General features: G+C 45.0%; 1 protein-coding gene across 1 annotated transcript in view; it reads left to right on the forward strand.

The window, feature by feature from the left end:
• The window catches only part of SI (sucrase-isomaltase), a 205,953-nt gene extending 186,435 nt beyond the window's left edge, over positions 1-19,518 (forward strand). Inside the window, exons 107-117 of the mRNA XM_043522682.1 lie at positions 376-509; positions 1,698-1,732; positions 1,832-1,948; positions 2,482-2,630; positions 3,096-3,180; positions 3,291-3,347; positions 4,278-4,402; positions 5,155-5,243; positions 6,071-6,120; positions 8,683-8,856; positions 19,230-19,518. Coding sequence (XP_043378617.1) covers positions 376-509; positions 1,698-1,732; positions 1,832-1,948; positions 2,482-2,630; positions 3,096-3,180; positions 3,291-3,347; positions 4,278-4,402; positions 5,155-5,243; positions 6,071-6,120; positions 8,683-8,856; positions 19,230-19,307 — 1,093 coding nt within the window. The 3' untranslated portion in view covers positions 19,308-19,518. The remainder of the gene's footprint in view (positions 1-375; positions 510-1,697; positions 1,733-1,831; positions 1,949-2,481; positions 2,631-3,095; positions 3,181-3,290; positions 3,348-4,277; positions 4,403-5,154; positions 5,244-6,070; positions 6,121-8,682; positions 8,857-19,229) is intronic.
• The last annotated feature ends 367 nt before the right edge of the window (positions 19,519-19,885 follow it).

A 19,885-nucleotide genomic window follows, 5' to 3' on the forward strand; every position in this document is an offset into this window, starting at 1 on the left:
TGCTTCATCCTGAGAGGGGCTGAGCACTTCACAGGTTTGTTCTGGAGAACGCTGACGCTGACTGCAAAGGCAGCAGCCCCAACTCTTTCCCCACTGGCAAGTAGTTCTGATCTAGGTCCTCATCCTGTAAACATTTATGCACATAAGTAACTTGACTTTTGCAACTAATTCTTCTTAACTCTATAGAACTACTGACAGTAAATTTAAACATGTGCATACATGGTTACAGGATCAAGGCCTCAGAAGCTAAGAACTACGTTTTCCATAGAAATGTGGTCTCTCCATTTGATGTCTCCTAATTAGGTATTTTACAGAAGGGATTTTTCCCTATGATTGCCGCATCTAATGTGCTTATGTTTGTCTTTTTGATATCAGTGCTGTACGCAATGCCACAGGGGAACGTGGAATTGTTATCACCCGATCAACATATCCCTCTAGTGGACAATGGGCAGGTCACTGGCTTGGAGATAACTATGCAAGATGGGACCAACTTGAAAAATCTATTATTGGTATGAGGAGTAACTTCTTTTAATGGCCCTCAAGCTTCAAATCATCACAGAGGAAAAATGTCTGCTGAAGCACAATTGCTGCACTTAGAGTTAATTTTGTTTTTCGAGCTATTTGTGATGTTATCACTATTTTCGATATAGGGAGTAGCCCTGAAGCCTGAATGAACTTCTTAGGATTGCCCAGTGTAGAACAACTCTCCTTATTGATGAATAAGTAACATCTGAGCAACCTTGAAACATGTTAAGTTGTATCCAACCTGAGCTATTGTTTTAAACAAAAGTAAACATCTCTTTGTCAGATAGACTAAGACAGCTAAGACTGGCTGTTCAGTTGATGCTACATGTATTTAAACACACACAGTAATGAAGGTAGAACGTAAGGAGCTGAAATATGAAGAATCTCCAAATTAGCGTGACCAAAAGATCATAGGGCACTCAGAGAGGTGATTAATTAAGATCAACTGCATGAGCTTACCACAGAACTACAAGAAATCACATTTCCTGTGACATACAGCACACGGTTCAATGCCGTATAGTACAAAATCAACATTTGGAAAACCACTACATAACCATGGGATACCGGCTAGTCTCCAGATGCTAACAGATATGGGAAAACTGCAAGGTGGTTTTGTACTGGGAGATGAGAGGGTTTCAGTAAGAGAGGGACAAATCCTTGGAGCTTGAATAGGGATGCAGAACTCTTTTTATTGAGTCATCCTGACACCGGGTAATTGAACCATGCATAAGAGGCAATGGTATTTTTGCTGAATCACTGCAAAGTTGTAGCAAGTGTCTAATTAGCTTCAGTGTAGGGGTGTAAGCTCCAACCTATGGCGCTTTCTCAGGTATCTGGATTTAGAAACAAAGAGGGCTCAGACCCATAAGGAAAACCCTAGAAACATTCAAGCTATAAGGGCTTAGGCTGAAGTTTATGTTGTGTTGTCATGTAAACTACCAAGAAAAGCAACTTTCAGTTGTCGTGTAAATTTGGATAATATCACAGCAAGCAAGTGGAATTGTGCCATTTTACAGTTTTGTATCATGGGGAAGTGGGATCAAGACAGTATCCTTGTCTGTAGGGAATCCCATCTGGCCCCACCTCCCCTTCTAAGAATCCCTCCTTATTTGGCCTGACAGAGAAAGATGCAACTGAAGAGTTTCTTATTTATTTCTGGATTTTTTTGGCAGGTATAATGGAGTTTGGCCTCTTTGGAATTTCCTATGTAAGTTAAGCTATTAGTTAAAAACATTTAGAATAGGAATTTAATACCATTCTAGTCATCTATAGTATTAAGTTCTAATTACCTTTTAAATGCTTTTAGATTGGAGCAGATATCTGTGGCTTCTTCAATGATACAACATATGAAATGTGTGCCCGCTGGATGCAGCTTGGATCTTTTTACACCTATTCTAGAAATCATAATGTGATAGGAACTATGGTGAGTTGACGGTTCTCTGTAAATTATATGCCACTGAGATTAGTCAATTCAAATACCATTAGCTACAGTTCCAGTTTCCAAGGGAGTGCTCTGTAATAATGAAAGGATGATTCACCCTAAACTAGGTCCTGATTGAGCATCCGTGGAAATCAATGGAAACAATCCCATTGACTTCATTGGGGCTTGGATCAGAACCTACCTCTCAGTATCCATTACCACAGTATCAAGCCTGCCGTTTGGCTGTCTGGAAGGGAGCTGACTTCATTTCCCAGGAAACCAGCAGAGCAGACTTCAGCTATAACCAGCTTTATTTGGATTTGATTTGGACCCACCAAGATGCATGTTTTACTTTACTCAGTTTATTGGAGTTCTCTAAATGTGCTGGTTTCTGTCTAAAACTTTTGGTTTGAACTTTAGTCAATAAAGCCAAATTCTGCTATTGGATGCCCACATGCATTTCCCTTTGACAGGAAGGTGGGTACAAGAGAGATTTTACAATACAAAGAGTAACCCTGTTTTATCTTTATTTTTAGAGGCAAGATCCTGTTTCCTTTGATGAAAAATTTCAAAATATTTCCAGGGACATACTCAATACAAGATACACACTGTTACCTTATCTCTACACTTTAATGCACGAAGCCCATGTTCTTGGTAGCACTGTAGCTCGTCCTGTGCTCCACGAGTAAGTATTAAGCGCTTGAAAGCAACGTTGATACAGAATAACTGAATCGTTATGAAGCAGGAGTTCAGTCTTTGCCCAGTCATAAACCTCACGCATGTTTTTTCCCTATGACCTGTATGACACTATGAGTACACTCCTTTCCATAGCCCTTTGTCCTTCTCTGTTCTGACTGGCCCTTCTCCACCTCTGACTAATTGGGGATACAGTAGCAGACAATCTGTCCCTTCCTGTAGGGAAGTGCAATCTAGATGGCATGAGCTGAAAAAAGGGAGCTTATCCAGCTAATGATGCTCTTACAATAGCACATCAGTAACTTTAACCACCTAGAAAAATGGTGTTTCACTTCTGTATGGGGGCCTCCTGGCAAGTAGAATTGATTGGTGGTACTAACCTGCCTGTGTGCCCAGAATTAAAAATAAGACTGAAAAGATTAAGCCGTGATTGACAATATTTCCATTCTTTTAGGTTTGTGGAAGACAAAAAAACGTGGGAGATATACAAACAGTTTTTGTGGGGCCCAGCACTGCTGATTAGCCCTGTATTGGATCAAGTAAGCATTTCAACATTTATGTTCTTTATGGAATGAACATTTCAAAGGGAGTTTATATAAACATTGATTTAAGTTTTAATTCTTATTATAAGTATGCTTTCACATTTCAGGGAGCTACAGAAGTGAATGCTTATATACCCAATGCACGCTGGTATGATTATTACACGGTAAGCAACTTAATTAAGAGTGTTCTTTGTACAATAGACCTTTTGAAAGAATTGGATCCTAGAAGGTGCTGAGCACATCCTTAGAGATACTGTACACCTTTAATTCCCATTGACATGAGTGCCTCTCAGACTGCACTCAGCAGCTTGCATGGTCAGGTCCTAATATTATATTCCAGTTATTTTAAAAGATACTAAACTCTAATTGAGCACCCAAAACTTAGGAAAGGGTCAAATAATTGTGAGCAGCTAGGACTGGTCAGGATATTATTTGTCAATAGTTGCCATCTTTAACAGAAAACTTTGATTCATTCAATAATATTTTGTTTGGACAGTTCTGCTGTCACCATTTGAAAATGGAACCGCAGAATATATGGAAATGCCAGAAAAGCAAAGGTGTTTCAGAGTGACTGTCTGGTTCCCCTTGGATAACACATCATTTTATTTTGAGTTTCTTCATTACTTTGCTTAATTAACTAGCATTGGTACAATGAGATATGTGTGCATGTATGCACACTGCATGATAACAGCTAGCTCGTGCACCTGGTATACCTCCTCTTTGTCCTGTGGCTGAGAAACCTCACCTCTGAAGTGTCGATATTTTGCAGTTAAAGCACCAGAAAAGTTTAAAACAACAACAACAACAAAACCAACAGAAAGCAAAAGCCAAAGTACAGTGCTCCTTATGATATAGCACATGAATCAAATCTTTACTTAAAGCTACAGCACAGTTTATTAACATTGCATCACAGATGGATTTGGAAATGGCCATATTTACGGATTTCCGTTAGTGTTTCTGTGAGTTAATTGTGTAAAATGATGTGTATGTGCATCACTCCTTGACTTCCCAGGCAGAGGAAAGATGTATTGTACATTAGTAAGCATTCAACACAATTTGTATGCCTTCCTTCTCAACAAAATCTTCCTTTACAGGGAAAATATCTTGGAGTAAGGGGACAATTGCAGACATTGCCAGCACCTCTTGAGCATATCAATCTTCATATCCGGGGTGGTTACATCATCCCCTGGCAAGAACCTGGTCTTAATACCAATCAAAGGTAAATGAAGTAAATTGGAATGTTTCCTTTAAAACAATTTTACAGTAATTTTTGAAAAACAATATGCTAATATTTTACCCAATATTTAACAATTTTCTACATGGGAATTCGAACTGATCTGTTAATTTGTAGCTTGGAAAGTGAGTGATGTTTATTTACTCAGCTTTTGAGACCTCAGTGAAATGGATGAGATTTTTATCCTTTGTAGGACCCTTATTAGCAATAATACAGTAAGAAAAACATATTTGTGTGTTTCTTTATTTTATGCTATGTTTTTCTTTTTAAAGGACACACTTGGCACTCCCCTGCTTCCAACCATGTTTCAGGGAATTGTGCATACAAAACAAAGGCTGCATGAGCTTCCAGTTTGTTTGTTCTTGTTTGTCTTTCCCCATAACTCTGAGCTCGGAAATTATGGCCATGATCCCGCATCCCTTGAGTGAATAGTGCTGATATTCATGAGTAGCCCACTGACTTTACTCACGTGTATAAGATTACTCAGATGAGCAGGAATTGACAAGAATTAGTCCTAAATAAGAATAATATTGCAATTTCTTTTTAAGTACACAGTCCCTGCTCAGTCTGATGATATAATGGAAAAGTATATTAATACTGAGAATCAAGTTCATATATTTGTGAGTGTGTGTCAGGGAATCCAGAAGTCAACTTCCAGTTGTCACAATATGTACAGCTGTGACTCCAATGAAAGGAGGAAAATTAATGTGCTTTCTGGCTTCCTTTTTATTTTGTAGCCGACAAAACTTTATGGGACTTACTGTTGCTTTGGATGATAACGAGGTCGCTCAAGGTCAGCTTTACTGGGATGATGGAGTAAGCATTGGTAAGTGTGATCACTTTTGGTATAATATCAAAGATGGGCTCCACTCCTGCAAGTGACAGCATGCAGGTGAAACAGGATCAGGACCAACTGATTTCAACAGTTAAAATTTTTTAAACTAAGATGTTTGACATATTAGGGGCCATCTCTTCAGAGGTGTCTGAAGGTGGGAGTATAGGTGGCTTTCTGCTCCCTCCTTCCAGAGGCTGATTTGTGGATGTTCCTAACGTTCACTAGTTGGAACAGCCTCCAGGCTATTTGCTGGCCCCAAATGGTCAGAGAACAGTGTGCTCCAGCCACATTTCCTTTCTACTCTTTGCATTACCCCGAGTACCAACTATTCATGGATGGGGGTGCAAGGCCAGGAGTATGTTGCTTAGATTTGGTATATAAACCTAGGGCTAGTTTGTACCCAGCCCTGCAGAGATGCCTACGGCAGGTGAGTGCAAGGAGCTGTCCACCCACCTCTTGAGTTATTTCCTAGATTCGTACATTACCATGAGGGTCCTTTAATTTAATTTGAAATAATTAAATCATTATTTCCTTATTTAAAAATCTACAAACAAGTTTATTTTGAAAATTTGTGCAGAATTCTAGGTCTGTCCGCTGAAATCCGATTTGTACACTAATTTAACTGTGTTATTTATAGAAATAGGAGAACAGGGACAGGTGTTATGTGATCGTTTGATTGTACCGTTTAAACTGAAAACAGGAAAGAAAAATTGGGGACAGGTATTGGTTTTGTAAAAGTTTAGCTGCATTGATGTTATTTTATCTTTTTTTGGTAGTAGAATAGATTTCATTCTACTGATTTTTTCCTTCTTTTATAGACACATATGAAAATGGCCATTATTTCTTTGCATCATTTGCCGCAAACCAGGTATGTATTTATTTATATTTTGTCATTTTTAAGTTCTTTTTTTTACCTCCCAATGAAAATTTTTCAAGACTCAATAGTTTTATTTAAACTTATATCTACAATCACTCTTTTCCCCCCATTCAACTGTTTCCCATTGTATCCATACCATTCATTGCAAGATTCTTGCATGTTAATTATATCATAGAAATGTAGGCCTGGAAGGGGCTTTGAGAGGTCATCCAGTCCAGCCTCCTGTGATGAGGCAGGACCAAATATACCTAAAGCATCCCTGACAGGTGTTTGTCTAACCTGTTCTTAAAAACCTCCACAAATGGGGATTCCACAACCTCCTTTGGAAGCCTATTCCAGTACTTATATTAGAATTATTTTCCTAATATCTACCTAACCTCTCTCTTGCTGCAGATTAAGCTCATTACTTCTTGTCCTACTTTCAGTGGACATGGAGAACAATTGATCACTGTCCTCTTTATAAGAGCCTTTAACATATTTGAAGACTGTTATCAGGCTCCCCTTCCATCATCTTTTCTCAAGATTAACTAAGCGAGGTTTTTTTAACCTTTCCTCATAGGTCAGGTTTTCTAAACCTTTTATCATTTTTGCTGCTCTCCTCTGGACTCCCTCCAATTTGTCCACTTCTTAAAATGTGGCACCCAGAAACCGTACACAGCTGAGGCCTCACCAGTGCCAAGGAGAGCGGTACAATCACCTTCTGTGTTTTACATATAACACGTCGCAAAATGATTTAGGCTCTTTGTAACTACATCATATTGTTGGTTCATAGTCAACTTGTGATCCACTGTTACCCCCTGATTGTTTTCAGCAGTACTACTGCCTAGCTAATTATTCCCCATTTTATATTTGAGTGATTGTTTTTTTCCCTCTTCCTAAGTATAGTACTTTGCACTTGTCTTCACTGAATTTCATCCTGTTGAATTCAGACCAACTATCCAATTTGTCAAGGTCACCTTGAATCCTAGTCCTGTCATCAAAAATACTTTCAATCCCTAGAAGACTGGTGTCATCTGCAAATTTCATAAGCATACTCTCCACTACATTATCCATGTCATTAATGAAAATGTTGAATAGCACTGGTCCTGTGCAGGAACCCACTAGATACTTTCTCCCAGTTCAACAGCAAACCATTGATGACAATTCTTTGAATATGGTCTTTCAACAAGTTTTGCACCCACATTAGTGTTTCAGCTAGACCGTACTTCCCTAGCTTGCTTGAGAGACTGTTATGGGGGACTGTGTCAAAAGCCTTATTAAAATCAAGCTATATTACTTCTACTGCTTCTCTCCATCCACAAGGCCAGCAATTCCATCAAAAATGAAATTGGGTTGGTTTGGTATGATTTGTTCTTGACAGATATTGAAGTAAGGCTGCCTAGTCTATAACTCTCCATGTCCTCCTTGTTCCCTTTTTTAAAGATAGATACTACATTTTTCCTTCTCCTGTCTTCTGGGACCGCACCCATCCTCTATGAGTTCTCAAAGATATTTGCTATGGGTTCCAAGATTATTTCAGTTAGTTTCTGAAGTACCCTGGGGTGAATTTTGTCGGGCCTTGGTGACTTGAATACATCAATTGTCTTGTGATCTGTGCTGGGAAGTTTGGATTAGAACATTCAGAAAGAGCAGCTCAGTCCTGGGAGGAACTGTCCTGTTAGGAAACAAACATTTTATGTTCCCTTTGTTCAAACATGATGAAGCCCAGGTGTGATAGGATAAATGTTCCCTAGCCCCCAGTCAGGCTTCCTCTGGAGTAGTGTTATGAGACTGGGAGTGATCCCAATGAGAAACTTGCACAGTAGCTCCTGGTCTTGAAATTCAACAACTGAAGAATAAAGCTATCAAAGTCGGGTAAAGGAAAAGGAGAATTGCCAAGGATAATATCATGCCTGTCTCCTGTGTTATACTTCTTGGGATAATGAAAAACATCAGTAAGATGGTGAATGTGAAATTTTTGCAAACTGCAGCAGAAACAATACTTGTTGTATGCCTGGAACAATGAACTAAAAAGGCTGCCTCTCCTGTAAGGTATTTTTATCACCCAGGCACACAAAATGTTTTACATGCAATAAACTCACTTCATAAAACCAGTGAATAAAGGAAGACTGGAAGGCAACCGTCTACTTTATTAAAGCACCCAGTGAAAAATTATCCAGATGGTAAGGAAAGAAAAGTGAGAGGAGGGTGGAATGGAGATGACTCTTATGGCTGAGATACTCAATTCCTTTTTGAATTCTGCCATTAGCCAAGAAAATAAGGAGAAATAAACATTAGAAATTAATTATGGTATTGTGAACATATGTGTCAGCTCCTGTTTCTGCAGCTTAAATAAGGGTTTGTGCTACAGAGTACTTGAAGGCCAAATCAGATGTGAAATTAGAAGATCCTATTCTATTGGCAATGAAATTGCAGTAGGTGTGAGTTTGGCCCATGGTCCCTGGATGCTTGGATTAAATTGCTGTACATTAGTCAATTTGGAAGATGATATGTGTTACTGTTTTGATATTACTACATTTGATTTTTCTCCTGAATTTTTGTCAATTTTTTCAGAGTACTGTTAATATGAGTGTGCTGCACAACAATTTCCTAACTAACACAAATCCATTGAAATTTGGCTATATGAACATTTGGGGAATAGGAAACCAACAGATTACAAATGTTACTGTCACTTATGATGGGCAGACACATGTGATTACTAATTTCACCAGTAACCAAGAAAATCAGGTAGGTGAAAAATTTAAAGGTTTGGTTACAATAAAAATTCTGAAGTCTATTAATCTGCTTGTTCTCAAGTACTGTTATAAAAAACCCTTCCTGTTTAGTCTATACTTCTCTCCGTATTCTCACTGTATGCTTTTTAATGTATGTTCCAATAATGTAAAGTGCTGGATATAAACCCAAGACATAAAGATATTCATTTTAGATTGAAACTGCATTATTAAATCTCCCTGTTATGTCTAGGCAGTGCAAATAAGCTCTTCCAGGCAGGGAATGTCGGTTTTCATTTTGCACACTCCTAAGCATAGCGTCAAGGCTTACATAATGAATTACATCTCAAAAAACCTACATTAAAAGAAAGTAAAGAAATGCCGGAATTAAGGCTGATCCCACAACCTTAATTCGACCGTCTTTTTATTTGCATTATGATACAGCCTTTAATAACAGAATCACATACTGGTTTTCTCCAGGACCCCTGCCTCATTCACTGAATGGTTAGTTATTCAATGTTTCTCTTTAATCCTCCATATTCAGTGTGAGCCCTCAGGCCTATTTAATGCACACCACCCAAACTCTGCACTGAATGCAAGATTATATATTTCCTCATGGCATTTCTGTGGTGCTGTCACCTTGGTATTTGTGGGCCCAGATTCACACACACATTCTGTGGCAGAGAGGGTTAGATTCCAGTTCCTCAGGGAGGGAGTTGCAGTGGTGAGTCCCCAACACTTCTCCAAATCTGGCCCCAGGTATCTCACACTGGACATCCAAAAAATGGAGGAATTTAGTGGCTCGCTGAAAATGTTTGTTTAGGTGAAGACCAGTATCACACAGGAATTCAGCACGCGAGACAGGGATGGAATCGAGTTTTCCAGGATAACATGCAGCTGCTTTAACCATGGAACCATCCTTTCCCTTCCTCCAGTCTCCTGCCTAAACACCTTCAAACTTCTGCAATTCTGCCACAAATGATGCAGAAAGTCTACAGACCACAGCCTCATTCACATATAACCCTGATTAATTCCAATAGTACCATATATCTTGTGCACTGAATGAGGCAGAGTCCTGTGGGGAAAAAATGTGTGATCATATAGTCAGACTATATCATAATGCATGTATACAAGTGGGCTGAATTAAAGCAGTCTTAATTCTGGCATTCCCTAACTTTTTAGTGCTGGACTTTGCAACCTGAAGGTTTTGGGGTAATATGGTTCTTTGGATATAATTTACTAATTTCAAGCAAGCAAGCAAACAAATTGGAAAAACAGAAAAGCCATTATGTAGAACCATATGGCCTATAATTTGGATCATCAGCAGGGCTAGGACCTTTTGATCAACAGATTATTTGAGCTCATGGAGTAATTGTAGCAGTAATAGGCTTTTGTCCTCTTTTGTCAACCAGTCACTAAAGAGGGGGTGATACATATGCTTTGCCAGTGGATTTCACAGACAGCTGATAGCAAAGAAATGTAGAGGCTCAAGAATCCTGGGTTCAAATCCAGGTTCTGTAGGGGAGTGTGTTTTAGTGGTTATAAAGTCTGCTGCCTCTGTGCACATAGTCTCTCTACTTCTATTCACCCCAACTGTGGACTCTATCGCCATCTCCTCCTATCGACTTCCCCATCCTGGCTCCTGATTCCCTGCATCCCCACTTACTGTTCCTGCCTCTCTCCTCAGTCTGCCTCCCCGCCTTTCTGGCTCCTGCCGCTCTGCTCCTATCTACCCCCTTCTTCCCCCCAGCTCCTACAGAGGCTCAGATATTAAAACACATATTCAGGGTTGGTAACTACCCCTTATTTGGATTTATTTGTGTTCAAATGACATTCCTGATTTAAGGCCCTGATTCAGGAAAGCACTTTAATTTTTTGTAAGCATGTTTTTAATTTTTAACGCCTGCTTTAGTGTTTTCCGTAAGTAGGGACTAAATAAATCAAAGCTATTTGTTTTTCCTTTTAAAAAATACTTTCCCTCATATTAGAAATTAATAAAAAGAAAGTAGAATTCCAGGCATTGTGGATTCATTACCCTTAGAGTAATTTGTCTAGGTCTACTATTCACCAACCCATTTTCTGTGCAGTGACTGCTAGGTAGCATGCTTTGTTGTTTACTTATACCAGGCTGCTCTTGCTTCCTCTACAAGTTTTCATTTGATTCCTTTAATCCAATACCTCTCACAACTGAGCTAAGCTCTCTTTCAGCTCCTTCTTTTCTCATTTTCACTGACAGCCTTTGCTGCCTTCTGTTCATCCTATGCTGCTATCAGTCATGAGAAAATGCTTTCAAGGGTTCTACCCTTTCCATCTCTTGAACTACCTTTAGAAAACGAAACATTTTCATGCCACCTCTATACACTGTAATTTAAAATGGATCTAATCTTTCCTGCCCTCTACTTTTTTTATAACTAGAGACATTTTCAAATGAAAATTGAGATACCCTATCCTTTAGGGATAACCTAATCTTTCTCACTCTCTTCCCATATAACATTTCAAGCAATAAATAAAGTTCTCATGACTTTGAGAACTTACCCACAGCGCAGAGGCAGTTTCCAAGAGTTTTAATTAAAGCTAAGCATTTATTTAGGTTACAGTGTCCTATCTTCAACTTGAATAGAATCATTCCTTTTCTTGTATTTAATCTTTGATCATCTACCTACCTTTGAACTTGAATGACTGTCCTTTCCTTGTCCCATTTCTGCTGTCACTCTTGCATAACGTTAACCTGATAGAATTCCACACAGGTAGGGCAACCTTTTTCAAACAGGGGTGTTTTTACTTGCTGTGTTATTAAATATAGCCAGTGGTACAGGAGCCTGGAATACCCTGGTGCACTAAATGTATAAATTTTCTAATTAAAATACCTTAAGAGGAAAGAGATACAACTTCTGAACCTAACTCTGATCTTCCAACTGCTTATTACAATTAGACTGCATACCTAGTTTTCTATCTAAAATTGAATATTAAGCCATAACTAATACTATTTGCAAGGTTGTTGTAGCTGTGTTGGTTTCAGGATATTAAAGAGAGAGAAGGTGGGTGAGGTAATATCTTTTATTGGAACAATTTTCGTTGGTGAAAAAGACAAGCTTTCAAGCAACAAAGAGCTCTTCTTCAGGTCAAGAGAAGAGCTCTGTATAACCTGAAAGCTTGTCTCTTTCACTAATAGAGGTTGCTCCAGTAGAAGATATTCTTCTTCGAGTGCTTGTTCACGTCCATTCCACATTACGTATGCGTGCGTTGCGTGCACAAGCGTCAGAAACTTTTTCCCTTAGCGGCTCCTGTCAGGCCAGCGGGGCCCCCCGAATGGCGCCAGTGTGCCGTGCCCTTATACTCCTGCCAGCCCGAGCTGTTATCAGTTCGTTAACATACCTATTGTGGACACTTAAGTCATTAGGTGCTTGGAGGCTTCCAGCATCCGCCCCGGGCCACAGGGCATGCTGCAGGCCCACAGCTTCAAGGCTTGAGCCATGTGCCGCAAACCTATGCCGGTTAGTGACCCCCACAACTCGTGTCTATGTTGTCTGGGGGACAGACATCAAACTGAACGGTGTAGGATTTGCAAGGCATTTAAGCCAAGAACAAGGAAAGAAAGAGACTTTCATCTAAAGCAGCTGTTGATGGTGGCCGCATTGCAGCTGCCGGGCCTGGAGCGGCCGATGCTGGCTCAGGCTTCCTCGGTGCTTAGTGCCCCAGAGCCGTCGAGAGACCTGGCACCGGCTAAGCACTGTCAGCCCCAGAGCGCCAGGCTAGGCCCCGGCACTCCTCGTCCTCCCCGGTGCGGCTCCCGGCGCAGCCGAAAGGAAGGTGTGGTCATTCCCCGCACAGGAGGCAAACTCCCAAGGCACCGAGCACCGATAAGAGCGGGAAGGCCGTGGTACCGGCGCTGAGACTGGCAGTCCCAGCAGCAGAAGCCCCACCGAGCCCAGACCTAAGTGAGCTCAGTGCAGACGATGGGCTCGAGGGCATAATGGATCAGCCCTCTACGCCTGGCACCTTTGAGGCTGCAAAGGTCCTCATCGAGCTGTCGGCGGGTGCCATCGAGGGGTAAGCTGGCAATGGTGTGCCGCTTGAAGACACCGTCCCGGCACCGCTCCCGGAGTTGGTCCCGGTCGAGCTCCGACTCTGCAGACTCACAGTTGCCAGCAGCCCAGAAGGAGGTTGCAGCACCAGCAGTGGGTAGGCACGAGGAAGCACCGGAAAGGGCACGCCGCTCTCCAGCACCACCCAGAGACCGGCACAGGGAGGAGCTAAGGCGGCCCTCGCCAGAGGACTCCCGCAGACGGTCCTGGTCCAGGGAACGCCGGTCCCGGTCCTGATCCCGGTCCCAGGGATACTGGTACTGCTCCTGCTCCTGCTCAGCCAGGAGCCGCTCATTCTCCTGCTGACGCAGATCATTGGCACCGCCATGGCCTTCGCGATTGCCATTGCCGCAGTCTGGCGCCGACTCCGGCCACTGTAGCTACCAGCACTGGGCCCCTATCAGGAGCGCCAAAAGGCCCCATCTAAGGCAAGTTACTCGGTGCAGTGGTCCCGGTTCCCGCACCGACGCCAGACGATGCTGGAGGCTACAGTAACCAGGCCTCCAGCATCCCCCCAGGATAAACGGGAGAAACTGGCACTGAGTCCGGTGCCGTCCCATGGACTCCTGCCCCAGCCTGAGCCGGAGGCCCCTCCCACGGGAGAAGGGGAGCAGGAGGACCAACCGAAGGGGGTTGAGCAGCAGCTAACCTCCTCGTCTTCCCCGGATGAGGCGAAGGTGGGTACAGAGGTGTCCAGCTCTCCATCGATAGACCACAGAGTCCACAAGGAATTGCTGCTCAGGGTCGCCCAGAACTTGGGGTTGCAGGCTGAGGAGAGGGTTGAGCAGGAGGACCCCATGGTGGACATTTTGAGCCCCGAAGGTCCATCCAGAATAGCGCTCCCGCTCATTAAGACCATTCAGTCCTATAAGACTATATGGCAGACCCCGGCCTCCAGCGCTCCAACGGCCAAGGGAGTGAAGCGTAAATACTTTGCCCCTTCTAAGGGCTATGAGTTCCTGTTCTGCCACCCGAGTCCATGCTCCCTAGTGGTCTCAGCGGTAAACGAAAGGGAGTGCCATGGACAGCAGGCCCCGGCCCCTAAGGCCACGGAGGCGAAACGCCTGGACCTTTTTACTCATCTGGGGGCCTTCAGTTGAGGATTGCGAAGCAGCAGGCCATCCTCAACAGGCACAATTTCAACTCCTGGGTGGCAGTGGGGAAGTTTAAGGACAACCTCCTGCAAGGTTCCCAACAGGAGTTCACAGCCCTGGTGGACGAGGGCAAAGCAGTAGCCAAGACCTCTCTTCAGGCCTCCCTGGATTTGGCAGATATGGTGGCTAAAACAATCGCATCAGGGGTGGTCATGAGGTGCTCGGCGTGGCTCCAGGATTCAGGTCTGCCGCCCGAGGTCCAGAATACACTCCAGGACCTCCTCTTCGAAGGGTCCGGGCTCTTCTCAGACCAGACAGACACGAGGCTGCACAGCGTCAAGGACTCGCGAGCTATGCTTAAATCGCTGGGTATGCACACCCCAGTACCAGCCAGTACCAGCCTCGCCATAGGCATAAGCCTTACCATAGGTGAGGCAGGGATAACAGGCGACGGTGCAACAACAATGGTAACAATAATGCGCTGGGCCAGAACCAAGGCCAGCACAAACCCCAATCGGGCACTAAGCTAGGCTTTTGAAGGTGCGCTCGAGGACAGCGTACCAGACCAGTCACCGGATCCATCCCTTTGTTTCCTGAACTGCCTGTCCCATTTCTCCCGTGCGTGGTCCACCATTACGTCAGACCGTTGGGTCTCACGCATGGTGCGGAACAGGGATTGCTGCAGTTCGCCTCCCTCCCTCCCCACCCCCATCCCCGTCCCTCTTCAAGGACCCCTTTCACGAGCATCTCCTAGAGAAGGAAGTCCGCTCGCTGCTAGAGGCGGGGGCGGTAGAGGCAGTGCCGCACAGCCTAAGGGGGAAGGGGTTCTACTCCTGATACTTCCTCATCCTCAAGGCCAAAGGGGGCCTTTGCCCCATCCTGCGCGGGCTCAACAAGTTCCTGGTCAAGACCCGGTTCCGCATGGTCTCTCTGGGCACCATCATCCCTTCCCTGGATCCGGGGGACTGGTATGCTGCGCTCGACATGAAGGATGCGTACTTTCATATCACCATCCACCCAGCACATCGGCGGTTCCTACGCTTCACCGTGGGCCAAGAACATTACAAGTTTGCGGTTCTCCCTTTCGATCTGGCCGCGGCCCCAAGGGTGTTCACGAAGTGCATGGTGGTGTGGCAACCTTCTTACGGAGGCAGAGAATCTGGGTGTATCCGTACCTCGACAACTGGCTCCTGGCGGGCTGATCCGAGGCGGAAGTGCAGGGCCATGTGGAGGTGGCCCTGAGATTGTTCCGCGAGCTAGGGCTCCTGGTCAATGTCACCAAGTCCACGCTCGTGCCCACGCAGAGAGTGGAATTCATAGGGGCAGTCCTGGACGCGGTGTAGGCCAGGGCAAGCCTTCCAGTATCCTGTTTCCAGGCTATCCAACAAGCGGTGGCCTCCCTGTGCCAGTTTCCAACGACAATGGCCAGGTTCCGCCTGCGGCTGCTGGGCCACATGGCAGCATGCACGCACGTGGTCAGGCATGCCAGGCTGAGACTCAGGACTCTGCAGGTGTGGCTTGCTCAGGTGTACTGCCCAGGCAGGTACACAGGGACCCCCTGGACTTGGTAGTGACAGCCCCAAGGGATGTGCTGGACTCTCTTCTGTGGTGGCAGTCCCAGCCTGTGGTTTGCGAAGGCATCCCCTTTGCCGCCCCACAACCAGACCTGACGCTGGTGATGGACGCATTCGACCACAGAAGGGGGACTCGCCTGTGGGACCTCATGATGCAGGGGTTGTGGTCTGGAGCAGAGCGGTTGCTCCATATGAATGTGAAGGAGCTCTGGGTGGTTCGTCTCGCCTGCCAGACCTTTCACGCCACTCTGAGTGGTCACAGCGTGACAGTTCTGACAGACAACACTACTGCCATGTTTTATATAAACAAGCAGGGCGGGGCTTGTTCCTCGCCACTCTGTCGCGAGGCTCTCCTCCTCTGGGATCTTTGCATAGCCCATGCAATTCACCTTAAGGCGTCTTATCTCCCAGGGGTACGAAACAAGCTGGCGGACTCCCTCAGCAGGTCGTACCCCATGCACAAGTGGACGCTCAGGGAGGATGTTGTACTTTCGCTCTTCCGCAGGTGGGGGTTTCCCCGGATAGACCTGTTTGCCACCAGGGCCAATGCCCAAAGCCCACAGTTCTGCTCGTTCCAGGGCCGCAGCCCAGGCTTGCTCGCGGACGCGTTTGCGATCCCGTGGAGAGAGGGCTTGATGTATGCCTTCCCCCCGTTCCCCTTGGTGCACTAGGTCCTGCTCAAGGTGCGCAGGGACAGGGTGGAAGTGACCCTCATCGCCCCAGCATGGTCCCACCAGCACTGGTACACATCACTCCTAGAGCTGTTGGTGGAGGCCCCAGTAGTCCTGCTCCTTCACCGGGACCTCATTACACACGACAGCAGGCGGCTTCTCCACCCCAACCTATAGTCACTGCACCTGATGGTGTGGAGGTTCTGTGGCTAAACGCCTTGGAGAGCCAGTGCTCCCTTCCCGTGCAGCAGATTCTGCTTAGCAGTAGAAAGCCCTCTACCAGGGCGGCCTATATGGCCAAGTGGAAAAGGTTCTCGTGTTGGTGTGAACCCCAACAGGTGCGGCGGGGCCAGGACCCAGTGCAGGCCATCCTGGAGTACCTCCTGCACCTCAAGCAGCAAGGGCTAGCCCCATCCTCACTTATGGTGCACCTGGCGGCCATCTCCACCTTCCATCTGGGGTTCTCGGGGGGCTTGGTGTTTTCCCACCCAATGGCGGGACGGTTCCTTAAAGGGTTGGAGAGGGTGTTCCCATACTCCCACTCCCCAGTCCCTCCATGGAACTTAACCTGGTCCTTTTTAAACTCCTGGGACCCCCTTTTGAGCCCCTCACTACCTGTTCACTCCTCCACCTTTCCTTGAAGATGCCATTCCTGGGTGCCATTACCTCGGGCAGAAGGGTGTCCAAACTGAGGGCCCTCACCTCTGAGCCACCATATACAGTATTGCACAAGGACAAGGTGCAGCTCCGGCCGCACCCAAGTTCCTCCCTAAGGTGGTCTCCCAATTCCATGTGGGCCAGGACATTTGTCTGTCCGTGTTCTTTCCGAAACTCCATACGGACCCGAGTCATTGCAGCTTGCACACCTTGGATGCGTGTCGAGCACTGACGTTCTATTTGGAGCTTTCACAAGCCCTTTCACAAATCCGCGCAGCTGTTTGTGGCTGTAGCCAAGAGGGTGAAAGGCCTCCCAGTGTCGGTGCAGTGGATTTCATCTTGGATTACAAGCTGCCTCCGGGCGTGCTATGAGCTCGCAGGTGTTCCGGCCCCGGCGGTCACGGCCCACTCAACAAGGGCACAGCGTCTTCTATGGCGTTCCTGTCACAGGTCCTGATCCAGGAGATCTGCAGAGCAGCCACTTGGTCCTCGGTGCACACCTTCACAACCTACTACGCGGTCAACCAGCAGGCCAGAGAGGACGTGGCAGTTGTCAGAGCGGTCCTCTGAGCTGTTGTTCTGTGACTCCTACCCTCCTCCAGAGGTAAGCTTGTGATTCACCTAATGTGGAATGGACGTGAACAAGCATTCAAAGAAGAAAAAACAGTTACTTACTTTCTCGTAACTGTTGTTCTTCGAGATGTGTTGTTCACGTCCATTCCACCACCCACCCTCCTACCCCTCTGTCGGAGTCACCGGCAAGAAGGAACTGGAGGGGGTCAGGCTGGCAGAGGTATATATGCACGGCGCAGTGGCGCCACTCAGGGGGCCCCGCTGGCCCGACGGGAGTCGCTAAGGGAAAAAGTTTCCGACGCTCATGCACGCAGCACGCGCACACCTAATATGGAATGGACATGAACAACACATCTCAAAGAATAACAGTTACAAGAAAGTAAGTAACCTTTTTTTTACCTCACCCACCTTATAACTAATGCTGACAGTTCAGTGGGAAATCTGTTTAAATGATTAGCTATCCTGTGTAATTTTGAAGTATGTAAACTTTAAAACAAAAAAATGCTTTTGAAAATTTAGCCTTTTTGGTTCATTAGAAAGCTGTATCCTTCCCTAGGCTCTTCCATTATACATAGTTTACACAACATACAATATTCAGTCATGTCTTTTAGACCAAGGTCCTGCAATGATCTCCAAATGGGCATAACCTCTGTGGAGCCCTGAGTGAAAACATGTCAATAAACCGAGGACTAGTTCCACAAAGGGGACTTAGACTCAATGTTGCAATGCCTGACATTTAGGCACCCTGCAGTCTAGTGGACTCTAGAGTCCCAAGTTAGGTACCCATGCTCCCTATACAATGCATGGGGAAAGTTAGGTGCTCTTCAAATAAGGATCTACAAAAGCCAGCAAACTGAATGTAGAGCCACCTAAGCTAGCCCGTAGGAAATGCTGAGGAGAAGGGTGAGCGATTAGGCTCCCCCTCCCCACAAAAAGGGAGCTAGGTATTAAAATACAGGTTGGAGGGAGGTGCCACCCTCTGCTTTGGATTCTCAGCTCCAAACTCCTGGAATTAGCTGCCTTAGCCATTTCTCACCAAAAAGGAGGAGGAAATGGTGGTGCCCCCTGTATTTTTAGCCAGTGGTTGGGCACTCACCAAGGATGAGGGCGACTCAGGTTCAATTCCATCCTCTGCTTTATACAGAGAAAGGAATTGAATTTTGGGTCTCCACCCCCTGCCAGGTGAGTGCCCCAACCATTGGCCCATGGGGTGTTCTGGGATGGGTTTCTCCCAATCTCTCCTGTTGAAGTTATTCCACTGTGTGTAAGAAAGAGTCACTGGGCCAGAGAAAGTGTGAGAATGAGGCACTCAGGTGAGACTTGGAAGACCATGGTGCAAGTGAGCTAGGCAGGAAAATGCTTAGTTTAAGAATCTTGTTGGGACTTACACATGAGCTGGGAGCCAGGCATCTAGACTGAGGCATCTGTGCATATGTTCACTGATGGATTTTTAAATACTTTAGACACTTTACTAATGAAAAAGTAGGCACTGAGGGGAGTTTACCAGTGGAAATCTATGTGCGTGGGGACTTCAGACTTAAGTGGCAGCTGAAGGGGTTTTTTGAAGAACTACAATTTAGATTTTGGTGCCTAAAGTGACAGTTCGGTCACTTAAATCCCTTTGTGGATCTAGCCCCAAATCCCTAAGAATGACTGGGCTGGGCTCCCCTCCATTGTGATTTGTTATTATATACTCATACCCGTTTTCTTCCTTTGACCTCTTCTCTACTTTCAGGTGCTACAAATTGATTTTACTGAGAAAATATTCAGCATTGAAAAATTTACACAACTTACATGGACAACAAGCAATTAACCATCGGTGGGCAAGAGGCAGTTTCAAAGCATCTCCAGAGGCATATTTTCATCAGCTGTTGTATTTTGTTCAGCTATACTAATAGCGAAAAAAAAAGAACTAAAAAAGGTCTATTGTGCATAATAGGCCTGCACTAAGAGATGTAATTTTGCCTGTGCCACTTAATTCTGACATGATTAGTACATATGTTCACTTAGCTTGCTCACATGGATAGGAGCTGATTTTGGAACATACATATCATATTAATAAAAACATATGTTAAGATTTCGCTGAGATCTTTTGCTGAGTAATAGAGAGCTTAATTTTTGCAGGTTATTGAGGTGTCCCCTTTAACTAAAGCATTGCCTTGATTTGGGCAGGCAAGCAAAGCACCTTCCCCATATTAATAATGTGGTTCAAACAAACCCCACATCAAAGCTTCTTCTATCACTGGTGTTGAACATTTTGAAGTACCAGAAGAACCACAGTTCCCATGGTATTTCTGGGAAGGAGACACCACGGGAGGAGACATGTAAAGAAAAGTGCCCAAACGCTCTTTAAAACAAACGAAAAAACCAAGTCTGCAGCCATTAAAGAAA

This window comes from Chelonia mydas, chromosome 9 (assembly GCF_015237465.2).
Source record: "Chelonia mydas isolate rCheMyd1 chromosome 9, rCheMyd1.pri.v2, whole genome shotgun sequence".
Taxonomy (NCBI): domain Eukaryota; kingdom Metazoa; phylum Chordata; order Testudines; family Cheloniidae; genus Chelonia; species Chelonia mydas.